The sequence below is a fragment of the Rhamphochromis sp. 'chilingali' genome (assembly GCF_963969265.1).
Source record: "Rhamphochromis sp. 'chilingali' genome assembly, chromosome: 3".
In the NCBI taxonomy this organism is placed as follows: domain Eukaryota; kingdom Metazoa; phylum Chordata; class Actinopteri; order Cichliformes; family Cichlidae; genus Rhamphochromis; species Rhamphochromis sp. 'chilingali'.
The window spans coordinates 34,420,884-34,435,151 of record NC_137931.1 but is presented as its reverse complement, the minus strand read 5'-3'; the positions used below and the strand labels follow the sequence as shown (position 1 = coordinate 34,435,151).

Genomic DNA, 14,268 nt, shown 5'->3' with positions numbered 1-14,268 from the left:
GGTGTACACATCGAGACCACCAAGAAAACAGACGAATAAGACTGACTTTGACCACAAGGGGCCGCTGTAGTAACAAAGGAAAAAGGAAAAGGCTCATTAAAGCCTAGAAATGTGACATAGCCACGATAGCACCGCGATGTGTGGTCGGTTACAAAGTAGCAATCATATAAAACTCTTGCATGCAATAGTAACACTGTAACTGCACGTTCCACTTCCACTGTTACAGTATTTTCTGCACTATAAGGCGCACTTAAAATCCTTAAATTTTCTCAAAAATTGACAATGGGCCTTATATTCCGGTGCACCTTATGTATGAATTCTGGTTGTGCTTACAGACCTCGAATGGATTTTATGTAGTACACGCCGCTCAGAAATCTGTCAAAAATGTTTTAGTCTGACTTTGGTAAGCTACGAAGCCACACCGCTTGATGGATTGTCGGAGCGTTATGGCTACTGTACTCAGGAGCCTCGTGGAGTAATCTGAGTCCAAACTCCATCCGCTTCAGGCCCCAAGTCAAACGAACACTACGGCATCACTGAGAGTTAAAAACTGTCTAAATTCTTTCATCTTTAATCAGCGTTGCTACTTTGCCAGGTGTAACAATTAAGTTTAACATCCAGGCATCCATGAAAACAGAATTTATTAAATTTAACTGAGTTAGAAGTTAGCAGGAAGTTAGCACGCTAGTTTCCACCTAAACATGATATTGCATGTTCTGACTGAGAGATTCCTGAAAAAATTAAAACGTACAGCTCTGCTATCACTTCCAACATGAATGAAGATAGAAAACTAAACAGCAGTGACGTTTGTAGCGTTACTGAAGCTGGGCTAGCTGGTATATAATGATGTGCTACGTGATCGCTAGCGACACAGCTATATTAGTATAATGAATTGAGTAAAGTTTGACTTATCTGACTGTTTTGTTTCGCTTAATGTGCCTTATAATCCGGTGCATCTTATGGTCCGAAAAATACGGCATTTGTTTTTACTTCTGAAATTAAGTATAAATCTAGAAGTGTGTCTCCCTAACGTCAGTGCATGTATGTTAGACCCATGACCCTGAAGCTCAGACTTCAGACTGCTCCTGGATCTGTGCAATATCAATATATCGGAAGAAAGTTAGCTAAAGGAAGGAGGAGCTTAAATATCTTTTTCAGACACTGGATGAACTAGGTGCTGCTCCAAATCCAAGCTCAAACAAATGAGGATTATTCCTAATTCTGAATCACACAAAGCTGTAAACTCTAGCAGCCCAACATTAGAAATATGGAGCTGGAGAAGAGCATAATAGGTCCCCTCTAATTATTTAAAACACAAGCATGGCACCAAGCATGACATGTTCAGTTCAGTCCAGAAATAGTTTTTTTTTTTTCCTGTTCCTATTTTTCTGTGCCTGCTTTCCGGACCATCATAGCAATTACAGAAAATAAATACAAATTTTGAAGGGCAGGAAATGCAGAAATAAATCCTTCACACTACACAACGCTCAGCATACGGTTATAAACTGCTAAAAATAAGCACCCTGTTTCTATGAGATGATACTTTTTCCATTTTTTGTTTGTTTGTTTTTTGACACTGTGCATTCGCCTAATGTGAGATTTAAATGTTGTTGTGTCTGACAGACAAATTTCTCAGGAGGATAAGAACTGGGAGCAAAACATCCAAGAACTGCAGAAGAAGGTAGGCTTTGATTCTTCACCTCACACATTTTCCTCAATCACTGTGACTGGTGCATTGATGTAATCTCAGTAATGAAGTAGGTCTAGTCTTTGAAAGTTCGCTTAAGACAAATCCTGTCATTCTTCTGATAACATCAGCTTTTCCACCATTCACAAAAAATACATTTTCCTCCTACGCAGCACAGAATTACTGACAAAGTTCTGCTGGTGAAGTGTGTGTCCGTCCTTGGCGTTGTGATCTTCATGTTCTTTCTCAACTCCTTCGTTCCCAGCATTCATCTCGATCTTGGTAAGCCCCGCACTCTCTCATTATTGCACTGTTGTTACGGGCATCACTGGGTGGTTATGGGTTCCGTCATGTAATTATGAAGCACAGCTTCCTCTGCCCTTGCAATTTAAAAGAGAGTAAATAATGGGTTGACTAGCAAATGAAACCAACAAATTACATGGCTACAAAGCTGCAATTAAGGCCACCGTGTTCCATCCCTCCACGAGCTTCTAAGCCTGTACTGATGAACAAAATTTCAGTAAAGCTGCAAAAGGCTGTCTTAAGACACTCAACCAAAATTTGGGGCAAAAATAGGCAGTGCAAAGTTTGACAAACCTCCACTAGATGTAACATATTGAAAAAGATATGTCAGAATCTCTATTTTGTTCAAGCTCCCCTGTCATTTTTACAGAAAATCTCTCTCTTCTGATACATTTTGTAAAGCATCATACGATTTCGAAACACTCTTTGCTTACATTCAGAACCGTTCACCCCTGACTGATTCGTCCTCATATACATATTTACTAAAGAGTAAAATACTTATCGCTTTGAAAGTCTAATTGCTGCTGTTGTGTTACATTTTGCATTCTGGAGCTATGCCACCTGTAAAACTTTTACTGTGCACTTTATTCTTGAGGGTCTACTGCAGAAGTGTTTATAGGTGGAAGTAAGTTAGCTGGTCACACTGGCTCCTCAGTGTGGCAAACTCCCTGTGGCATTTCGTTCAAAAGCAATTCATCATCTGCTTAGCAAATATTGCCTTTTTAAGCAGATATATGACTCTCATGGACTCTGCAGCAGAGGAGAAGCTGAAGGAACCAACAGCAGCACCTTTTTTTTTAATAGTCTGGGCAGAACCTGCAGACCACGCAGGAACCCTGAATCTGGGCTTTAAACTTTAAGTTTTATGAATCCATCAGATTCTGAGTAACTAGCATTCAAAACCCAGACACACACAGGAGGAGCTTGCTGTGGAAACTCCCCTCCACTGTTTCAGATGACTCATGAGTCAATGGCTGCTGAGCCACAGGGGAGAGCAGATTACCTATTAATCCAAAGGTTGGTGGTTTGATTCCTGGCTCCTCACAGTCTGGCGCAAGAAACTGAACCCTGTAATTGCTCATACATCCTTTGGAGTGTGTGTGTGATAGCGAACCATTATATTACTATTACATTATTATTTTGCTATTCTATCTAATTAAGTCATGAAGCCTAGTTTACGACCTTAACCCACTACAATCCTCAGTTTTTTCCCCCCAAATCTGAATCCTGATTTGTTGCGGTGCGGTCTCACTCCACCCCCAGCACCCCCCCTCTGGCTTGGACTTTTATCCCTGCTCTCACAGTGAGCTGCTACCCACTGCCTCCCCTACAGCTAGATGAGGTGCTCTCTCCCTCATTCAAGTGGAAATCTCTGTCTCTGTAGCTCTCACTGCACCTCTTGAGCAGTGCCGGATAACCCGGGGTCCCAGTGGATCCACATGTTCAGGCATACTGCTGGAAATCAAATCCCTTTTTCTTTTCGGGCTTTCTCGATCCCTTTGAATTCTCTGTTTTTTAAAAACTCTCTCAGGTGTGTAATCACAGTCACAAGAGAAAGGTTCTGTTGCCCGGTGGGATTTTTCACTTTTCCAAAGCTTCTCCAAAGATCATTTCCTTCAATGCTGATAATAGGTCTGCAGGTCAGGGTTTGTGCTTGACTAACCAATGCGCCTGTTATATATTTGGATCAGGGTTAAGCAGTAACTACGACTTGCATCTATTCCATTCTGTTTCAGTATATTATAAAATGTTGATTAAACAACAGCGAGTGCTGGAAAGATTGTCTCTGCTGTTCCATAGATGCATTATTGCACATATGTCTCTGCTTCTCTTAATAGAGACAGCTTTGCATGTTTTTTCCTTAAAGCCAAAAACATAAAAAGCTGCTTTAAAAATTAAGTATTATTATTTTAGGTTTCCAGAAGAAATTTTAACCACTTACAGCTGTTTGTGTTAGGAGATTGCACAAAGGTACAGACGTGGTCCAGAATTTAGAATAAAATAAAATGATGAACCACAGTCCAAGAAAACAGCTACAAAAGGTAAAAACAGAAACCAGGAAACAAGTAAAGAAAGCACATGAAAGGCAAGCAAATAATCCGACGAGATCAAAGGAAAAGACAAAATAATAAAAAGTTAGGATGCTGTGTAAAATATAGCTTAAAACCACACTTCAGTGATGCAAATCTGAAAGCATACAATCACAGATTAAAGTTAATGTGAGCTGGGCATTGATTTTGAAGTCACACGAGAAAACAAACCGATGACGTAAAACATAAAGTAACCCAAAGACAGATAAAGACAGAAAGAGGAGAGTACAGCACACCATGACTTTGCTCCTCAGTATCCAATATCTGCTGCAGCATGTAGAGTTAACATGAGATTATCACCAACAGGTTATCAAGTTCAACACAATCTCACAGCAGTTTGCGAAATAGTCATCTCTAATATTCTGATTCGTGCTGCTTGGCATGGATTACCACCTTTACTACCACTTCTTTGAAAGACCCAATTTACTTGGATGTCCGGGTTCTCCCCGAAGAGCCACAGACATGAAAAATGTTTCCTATCAAAAATACATTTAAAATCGTGCAATATTGCCAAAATCAGAAACACCCCATCTCAGAGTAACTAAAAGCTCCTGAACAGAGAGTAGAAAGAGCGACCGCATTTCCCCCATACTGGCTTCTCTTCACTGGCATCCTGTTAAGTCCAGAATTGAATTTAAAACCTTTCTCCTGGATAATCAGTTTCTGTCATATTTTAAAGATCCCATATTATCCTAACAGAGCATTTCTCTTAGACTGCAGGTTTATTTGTGCTTCTAGAGTTTGCGAATGGGAGGCAGAGCCTTCAGCTATCAGGTACCACTGCTGTGGAAACATCCCTTACTCAAATCAAATCAAATCAAATTCAAATTTTATTTGTCACGTACACAGTCATACACAGTACGATATGTAGTGAAATGCTTGGACAACTGCTCGTGACCTAAAGAAAACAAAAAAGGAAAAGGCTATGAATAAGATAGGAAATAAATATGAAAAATTAAAAAGGGTAAATTTAACTAGGAAGGAATAAAATATAAATTAAGGTTAAAAATGAAATAACTGTACAACACAAATTAGAATGAAGGGTAAATTTAACTGGGAAAGAATAAGATAAAATATATAAATTAAAGTTGAAAATAAAATAACTGTACAACAAAATACACAATACACAATATAGAACTATATAAGAATGTATGAAGAAATCTAAATATAAATAAATATATACACAATAACAGCAGCTGTACAAGTATTAACCGGAAATGAAGAATATAGTGACCAGTGTTGTGCAAAAACAAAGTCCAGAAAGTCCAGTGTGTGTGTAAGAACCATATGTGTGGGTCAGTACTGTGTGGTGGTGTGATTGAGAGACCGTATCGCCTGCGGGAAGAAGCTCCTCCTCAGTCTCTCTGTGTTGGTCTTCAGGGAGCGGAATCGCTTTCCTGACCTCAGCAGAGAGAACAGTCTGTTGTTGGGATGGCTGAGGTCCTTCACGATCTTCCTGGCCTTGGTCCAGCACCGCCTGCTGTAGATTGAGTGCAGGTCAGGGAGCTCGGAGCGGATGGTGCGCTCAGCTGACCGCACAACCCTCTGTAGAGCTCGTCTGTCCTGCATGGTGCTGTTCCCGAACCAGGTTAAGATGTTTCCTGCCAGGATGCTCTCTATGGTGCACGAGTAAAAGTTCCTGAGCACCTTGGAGGGCAGTTGGAAGTCTCTCAAGCGTCTGAGGTGGTAGAGACGCTGACGGGCCTTTTTCACCACGGTGTTGATGTGACAGGACCATGACAGGTCCTGCGTGATGTGAACTCCGAGGTATTTGAAGCTGTCCACTCTCTCCACTGGGCACTCGTTGATGACGGGGGTCTGGTAGTTCCTCTCCTGCTTAGTGCTGAAGTCCACTATCAGCTCCTTTGTCTTACTGACGTTTAGAAGGAGGTTGTTCCTCTGGCACCAGTTCTCCAGATTCCTAATCTCCTTCAGGTAGGCCGTCTCGTTGTTATCAGAGATCAGGCCCACCACGACGGTGTCGTCAGCAAACTTGATGATGGTGGTGGAGCTGGTAGTGGCCACACAGTCATATGTGTACAAAGAGTACAGCAGGGGGCTCAGAACACACCCCTGGGGGGCTCCAGTGCTGAGAGTGGTGGAGGCTGAGACATGTCCGCCCATCCTTACTGCCTGTGGTCTGCCAGTTAGGAAGTTGGAGATCCACTGACACATAGATGAGCTGAGTCCCAGATGCTGTCACGGGTAATGGGGGAAATACAGACTCAGTCGCGGAGCTCTGGATGCGAAGCAAACAGTGCGTTTATTTACAGTGCTCAAAAACAGTCACAAAGCGAAGTACAAAAATCCAACGGTGATCATCTCCAAATTCCCAGTGGTGTGCAGGTGAGTCTCCCAAGTGATTATCTGAGTGTGTTTCTCCTCCGAGGGCTTAATCCAGCGGACTCCTTCTCTCCAACCTTCTGCTCCGTATCACTTCCTCCTATAAACAAGTGACGACAGCTACAGGTGAGAAGGGTAGCCGGCTAAGGCTATGTTAAAAGTAAGAAAACACTCTTTACTACCGAGCCTCCAGTACAATCCAGCGTCGACTGCCATCCGGACACATAGTTAAGTACCTCAGTCCACAACGAGGATGATCAGTGACAGCTGGATGGCAAATTAGGTGCAGGTGTGTCAGCCACTGGGTGGAGGAGGAGAGAGAGAGAAGCACACACATACACACACAGACAGGTCGCTCCGGGAAGGACCGTCCGACCATGACAGATGCTCCAGCTTGGTGGTGAGTGTGGAGGGAATTATGGTGTTAAATGCAGAGCTGTAGTCTATGAAGAGCATTTTAACATAATTCCCCCTTCTAGTGTCCAAGTGAGTGAGTGATGTGTGGAGGAGATGAGAGAGCGAACTGTAGTGGGTCCAGTGTGTCTGGTAGTGAAGAAATGATGAAGTCTCTGACCAGGCGTTCAAAGCACTTCATCACTACTGAGGTGAGGGCTACAGGGCGATAGTCATTGAGAGAAGCAGGGTGGGGTTTCTTCGGGACAGGAACAATGATGGACTCTTTGAAGCATGTGGGGATCACCGACTGAGATAAAGAGATGTTGAATATCTCAGTGAACACAGGAGCTAGCTGGTATGCGCAGTCTCTTAGGATACGACATGGGATGCCGTCTGGTCCTGCTGCTTTCCTGGTGTTCACTCTTTTGAAGGCTCTCCTTACTTCATGCTCGGAGATGACGAGCACGTTTCCGGTGCTGGCAGTATCTTCCTGTCTGCAGCCGTTACCGCCGCTAACACTAGCATTGTTGGAGACCTTAGCTGCAGCCTCGAAGCGAGCATAGAAAGTGTTCAGCTCGTCTGCCAGAGTCACGGCCGCGTTCGTCATACCGGTTGTTGGTGCTTTATAGTCCGTTATTGTCCTTAGTCCCTCCTAGAGTCACTCTGTTGGAGTTGTGACTCTAGTTTCCTCCCGTAGCGCTGCTTCGCCTCTTTTACCGCCCTCCGCACGTTATATGACGCGGCTTTGTACGGGTCCATGTCCCCCGTTGTGAGTCCCGTGTTGTAGGCAGCGGTGCGGGATCTCAGAGCGTTGCGGATGGTTTTATCCACCCACGGCTTCTGGTTGGGAAACGTTGTGATAGTCTTTGTCTCCACGGTATCATCCGCTAGTTTCCCGATGAATCCCACAACCGCTTCCGTAAACACGTTGACGTCATCGTCGGAGCTGTTTCTGAACATGCCCCAGTCTGCGTCATCGAGTGCGTCCTGTAACACGGCCACCGATTGATCCGTCCAGCGCGCGACCTTCCTCTGAACCGGAACTTCCTGTTTCAGCCTTTGTTTGTATTTTGGCATGAGGAAGATGGCGGCGTGATCAGATTTGCCAAACGGGGGGCGGGATTGTGCCTTGTAGCCGTCCTTGACCGTAGTGTAGCAGTGGTCCAGTGTCCTTTCACCCCTGGTGGGGCAGGTGATGTGTTGATAAAAGTTCGGCGCTGAGGCGTTTGAGGTTGGCGCTATTAAAGTCCCCCGTCACAATAAGCGCAGCGTCCCGGTGTTGTGTCTGGTGCTGTGTGAGTGCCTCATGCAGCTCGCATAAGGCGGTGACCGTGTCCGCTTGTGGTGGAATATAAACGGCACTTACAATGGCCGATGTAAATTCCCGAGGTAGATAAAAAGGACGACACATGATGGACAGTAGTTCCAGATTTGGTGTGCAGGAGCGTGTGAGAGGAACAACGTTCGCACTGTTGCACCAGTTGTTGTTCACCATTAAACACACGCCGCCTCCCCTTGACTTCCCCGAGTCCCGTGTCCTGTCCATGCGGTGAACCGAGAAGAACTCGGCCGGCTGGATGGTGTGGTCCGGCACCGCTGGGTTCAGCCATGTCTCGGTGAAGCAGAGGAGATTGCAGTCCCGAATGTCTCTCTGGAACTTTATCCTGGCCCTGAGGTCGTCAAGCTTGTTCTCCAGTGACTGGACGTTGGCGAGCAGGATGCTAGGCAGAGGTGTGCGGTGTGCACGAGCTCTCAGCCTGTTCCTGACGCCGGCTTGCTTCCCTCTAGGCCGCTGCGGCTTCCCTTTGTTCTCCCTCGAGAGCTCACTCGGCCAGCTCGGATCCGGAGTTAAAAACTTCGAATTGTGAGTACATTGTATACCAATAGAAACAAGAGTGTCACTGTCATACCTAATGTACCCAATGGTGATGATTTTGCCGATTTAGAAACGCTGAAAACTAACTTAAAAAACAAAGACAAAGAAAAAGTGGTCGGAGCAGTCGTGACGGCAGCCGACCTCACCGGCGCCATCTTTTACTCATGCTGCTATAGGCTTAGGCTGCTGGAGCGCTTCCCATGATGCACTGAGCATATCATCTGCCATCACATCTTTTTACTCCCAGTGTTTTGTATATCTGTGTGTATCTTTTTATTTTTAACTGCTGTTATGTGTTTTGTCCCCATCCTCTCTTTCTCTCTTCTATTTTCCCACCACGTTCCCTCATCCTCTGTCCCACTTCCTTGATCTTAACAGCATCTTAATAATGCTAACACTGTCCCTAAATGAAGATGGCCGTCATCATACACTTGCTGTCATCCCCCCGCCTCGCCGCTGAGGCCACTCAGCCACCAAACACGCTCGGTTAATTACAGGTGCTGCTCAGGTCGCTGCGCCGCGACATTTGTTAAATGGGAATGACCCCACAGCTGCATGTTCTCTGTCCCCGTGGAGGGACAGGAGCAGGTCCAAACACAGCTCTCATTACACGCAGGTGAGAGTCAGATTCGACTACTGCAGCAGTCCCAGGCTGTTCATTTACATGGCTTTTAAAAATTGAGCCTCACTAAAGCTTCATTAACTTTACACGCTAAGATTTCATTTCAGTCTGATTATTGGCTGCTCGTTTGATCCCTCTAATGTGTCTGCAGTGTTGTGGGTTACATCTGTAATTTGTGAATAATTTCATGAGAATTTCTAGTTTTTTTTATTTGACTGAAACTGTTTATGTTGGTTAAATTCTAACATTTAAAGGATGCCTTGTGTTCACTTTCTTTGGTCTATGCCTTAAAGACAGCAGTGATGAAACGTTTTTACAGCATATTTCTTGTCTCAGACGCTGTGCTCCCAGCAGCTGTCAGCTGCTCAGACTCACCTTAAAGCTCTTCTTAATTGGAGAGCTCTTTAGGCGTGTCTGCGGCTTATTCCCGTACAGAAGACAGATCAGGTAAAAATCAGCACAGAGGAAATCAAAGGTGTCTTTACAGTGATGAGAAATAGAAATTCATGAAGTGGAGTTGTAATTATTTTCCGTTAGCTGAACCAGAGCTAGTTTAAAGTTTATGGCGGAAGTTGACTTTCATTAACTGAGCGTTAAAATGTGTCAAATGAAACTACACTGATGAGCTGCAACACTGAAACACTTGATGAGTGCCCAGCATCCCTGTGGATCGTGGCATTCATGTGATTTTGACATGCACGGCCAGGGTAATGTTGTTACAGACTCGCATAACTCTGCCTGATGGTAGTTCAGGATACTCCTGAAGAGGCCAGAACCTCAGGGGGAGCCTGTGGCCTGGGACATAGAGCAGGTTATCTACCAATTCAATCATCAGTGCTTTGATTTCCAGTTTGCATGACAAAAAGGCCTTGGGCAAAATATTGAACCCCAAATAGCCCCCCAATGCATTCATCAGTACCTGAGTATTTTGGTAAAAGAAGTGCTTAAAGGCGTAGCGTAAAACAACCCCAGACAGCAGTCACTCACATACGGGACTTGTTTTTCTGCCCTTCTGGCTAATTTTAAATTCCTATTTTTTGTCTTTGTTCCTTCAGTCTTTCTCACTGTGTTTGTACTTCCCTCCTGTGTTCATTTTCCTGCTCTCATTAGTGTCTCCTGTGTGTTGTTATGCTCCTCTCCTTAGTGTTTTTTCAGTCTGTTAAATCGTTATCTCCCAAAGTGCCCTGTGTACACTTTACTCATTGTTCCTCCTGTTGTGTTTACCCCGTTTGGACTCATGCTATTTGCCTAATGAACTTTGGTCATCCTGCCTCTGCAGGGTCTCTTTGTTTCCCCACTGAAGTATGAATTAAAGGCTCTGGTTAAGGCTATATGAATGTAATAAATAAATTAGGCAGTGTATGGATTATACATGTAAGGTGGGTGCAGTCTGAGCAAAACAGAAGCTACGAATCCCAAAACTGAATATTGATATGTAACTTTTTATGTTTCTCTCTGCACCTCATTTCGCATTGCCCAGCTGTTCAGAATCACTTTCTATTTTTAACTTTATGATGATTTTTTCATTTTTATTATTGCCTTCAGAGTAAAGGCATTTTGGAGAACTAAAATTGGTGATAAAAACAGAAATTTAGCAGGTTATTAACATGTAAACATGCTGTTAAACTGCAATATTGTTTGTTTTTCCATCTTCTTATCAGCCTCTCTGAACATAAACCACCCTCTGTTGCTTTCTCTTTTGTGTCCTTCCATGGCACTTCCTTCTTCACTAATTCCCTTTAGTTGTGAAATTATTTCCCCTAAGGCCTCACCCAAGGCAATTACTGGTGCTCACCTGTTTAATCAAATTTTCTCCAAGTGGATGCACCCCCTTCCCTCATTCAGAAACACTGATTGTAAATATCAGCAGGCTGGTGCCAACTCCCATCCACCTGAATGCAATGTCATGAAATGACATTTTTGTGATAATGAACACTTCATCAGTCCCACACAGACGAACCAAATACTTTGGTCTTTGTTTCCAGCGGGTAGCACTTCATTGCGATGATCTGTTTATTAGATCCTACTGAGTACATGTGCCAAAACCCAAATATTCTCAATATTCTCAGACAGTTTTGTTCATCTAGTGCAGGGGTCCCCAATCCCAGTTCACGAGGGCCGGTGTCCCTGCAGGTTTTAGATGTGTCCTTGATCCATCACAGCTGATTTAAATGGATAAATTAACTTCTCAACATGTCTTGAAGTTCTCCAGAGGCCTGGTAATGAACTAATCATGTGATTTAGGTGTGATCTAAAACCTGCAGGGACACCGGCCCTCGTGGACTGGGATTGAGGACCCCTGATCTAGTGTCTCCTTACTGTGGATGTAGTTTTCACAGGACTCTGCAACGTGCTGAAAAACCAAGTGCATCCTTACTTTTTCCATAGGAATTAAGAGGGCAAGTAGCAGCCTTGTGCTGCTAATCAAATGCAGCTGATTGATCATCAGTAAGCGTGAGCACCTCCATAAAAGCAGACGTTGTGGTGGTTTGCTGGTCTGGGTCATTCAGGTGTGTGTTAACACCATGCCAAGCAACTGTTGCTGTCCACCAATCAGTGAACAGTTATAAGGCTCATTCTATCCAGGACAGCTGCCAGTTTTCCAAAAAATTGGACATCCCAATAAATTCACCAAAAAGCTCAGATTGTCCAGTGCTCAGAGTAACTGGAAAAAACCCAAGAGTTTAATTGCAGAGTCTACAGGCCCTGGTTGCCATTTAAAATGGTAAAGTCCACGACAGAGCAATTAGAAGAAGACTGAACACGTATGGCTTGGTTGGAAGAGTTGACAGGAGAAGGCCTCTTCTCTCTAAGACAAACATGGCAGCAAGGCTTAGGCTCTCAAAGCTACATCTAAACAAACAACACGACTTCTGGAACAATTTCAGATGAAGCCCAAGTGTAGATCTTTGTCCATAGTGCACAGCAACATGTTTGAAGTAAACCAAACACATGATATCAGGACAAACACAAACACTACAAACGCTGACCAAGAAGTACTCTGTATACCAAAGTGTACTAAACTCATATCAAATATGAGGCCATTTTTCTGACAGCTAAAACTTGCCTAAACCGATTCATGAAACAGGAAAATGATCCCAAGCACTGCAGCAAAAATTCTACAGAATGACTGAAAAAGAAACGAATCAAGGTGCTGGTCTAGTTAAAGTCCAGACCTCAGCCTGACTGAAATCCTGTGGTGGGACCTTAAAAACAAATCCATCAAACTTCATAAAAATTCATCCATTTGAGAGAAAGTCGAAGACCAGCTAGTTTCTTTTTTTTAATCATTAACGGCATCTATCTATCTATCTATCTATCTATCTATCTATCTATCTATCTATCTATCTATCTATCTAGATGGATAGATGGATAGATATTTAAAAACAGTGGTTGCATGTGTAACATGTGATAAAGGTTTTGTTTTTTACTGTGTGAGCAATCTGCTAATATAAATCTGTGAAAATCTGCTAGTCAGTGCTCAGAGTTTTTATGTATATGAACATGTTTTCCTGCTGTAAAGGGAGATGTCAGATGGTGTTTCTTGTTCTCTCTCAGGTTGGATCGCTATCTTGGGTGCGCTCTGGCTTTTGGTTCTGGCAGACATTCAGGATTTTGAGATCATCTTGCACCGAGTGGAGTGGGCCACGCTGCTGTTTTTTGCCGGCCTCTTCGTTTTGATGGAGGTATTTAACATACAGGCCAAGCTTCTGGCATTTAACGGAAAGCTTGTTTCTATTTTTTTCCAAGGAAATTTTGGACCACAAATTGAACATTGAAAACTAAGAACTGATGCCAAACAACAACTTTTAATTAGAGCATCCAGATCAAAGATAAATGTAGGTTTAGCTGGGGTCTGCTCTGACGAGCAGCTTCACAGGACACTAAGGAAAAACAGAATCAATGCATAGATTCAATTGACAGTGCAGCTGGCAGTCAGCTCGCAATGTGCAAAGTAATTATCTGTATTTTCACCCATGAGCTTCAATGAAAGGATGCAAAGAAAAGTGTCCTGTCAGCACAGTGAGGGCTTTGTTGTTTCTCTCTTTGTGGGCAAAACTACAACACAGTGTAGAGTCAGTGAAGCAGTGCTCACCAGCACATGAATAATATTCAATCTCAGGAATGATAACAAGGATACATCTGTCTCTGTCTATTTAATAGCCACTAAATTGAAACCAAATTGCTTTTCTTCTTTCGGTTTAATCTCACCTTTAAGTGATTCTCTTCTGATTTTTTTTTCCCTTATTAATCTTCTCCTCTTCCCTTTTCAGGCTTTAGCCCAGCTGCAGCTTATTGACTATATCGGAGAACAGACAGCACTGCTTATAAAAGTAAGTTTCCCCTTTGATTCTGAACCTTTACAGTCATCTCTCAGGTCTCTGTGCGACTGGCATCGCTGATAATTGGGCACAGGTGATGCGATATTGCATTCCATGCATATCGATCCTTTTGTTCTGCCTGGCTCGGAATTCAATTATTTTCTTTGCATCTGACTCCTGCAGGCAGCTGAAGGGGTCTGAAGTAATTTTCACCCATATTCTTGCCTCTGTGCGTCATGCAAGCGAGGTGTCTCTTAGCAGAGAATTGCACCAGTAATAGCTACGTCAGCTTGTGTTTAGACTGCGGGCCCCTGCGAGCCTAATAATGACACATGACAGGTAGTGTGCTATTTGTGGTTTGTGACCCACTCGGTGTCCCAGAACCATGGACAACATGCTGTGAGAGCTGCATGGCCTTTCTCTCTTCGTAGGGCTGCAGGACAGCTGAAATAAAGGAGGAGACTCTGTTTTCCTTACTGTCGCCATGAAGAGGGTTCAAATCACACCGCATGCGGTGAACCAGCCTCGCTGTGCGCCTACAGCACAGATAACACTCAAAGCCACCACCTGTGGTTGTGTCACACATTCAAACAGCTTCATCCTCTCAGCTTCTGCTCCCCGAGGAGGGG

The 14,268-nt window shown here is 43.7% G+C and overlaps 1 protein-coding gene across 2 annotated transcripts in view; it reads left to right on the top strand.

Moving 5' to 3' along the window:
• The window catches only part of oca2 (oculocutaneous albinism II), a 70,299-nt gene that overhangs the window by 31,770 nt on the left and 24,261 nt on the right, over window positions 1-14,268 (top strand). For both annotated transcript variants that reach the window (XM_080877197.1, XM_080877196.1), the window contains exons 17-20: window positions 1,624-1,681; window positions 1,861-1,969; window positions 12,876-13,003; window positions 13,592-13,651. In XM_080877197.1, coding sequence (XP_080733323.1) covers window positions 1,624-1,681; window positions 1,861-1,969; window positions 12,876-13,003; window positions 13,592-13,651 — 355 coding nt within the window. The remainder of the gene's footprint in view (window positions 1-1,623; window positions 1,682-1,860; window positions 1,970-12,875; window positions 13,004-13,591; window positions 13,652-14,268) is intronic.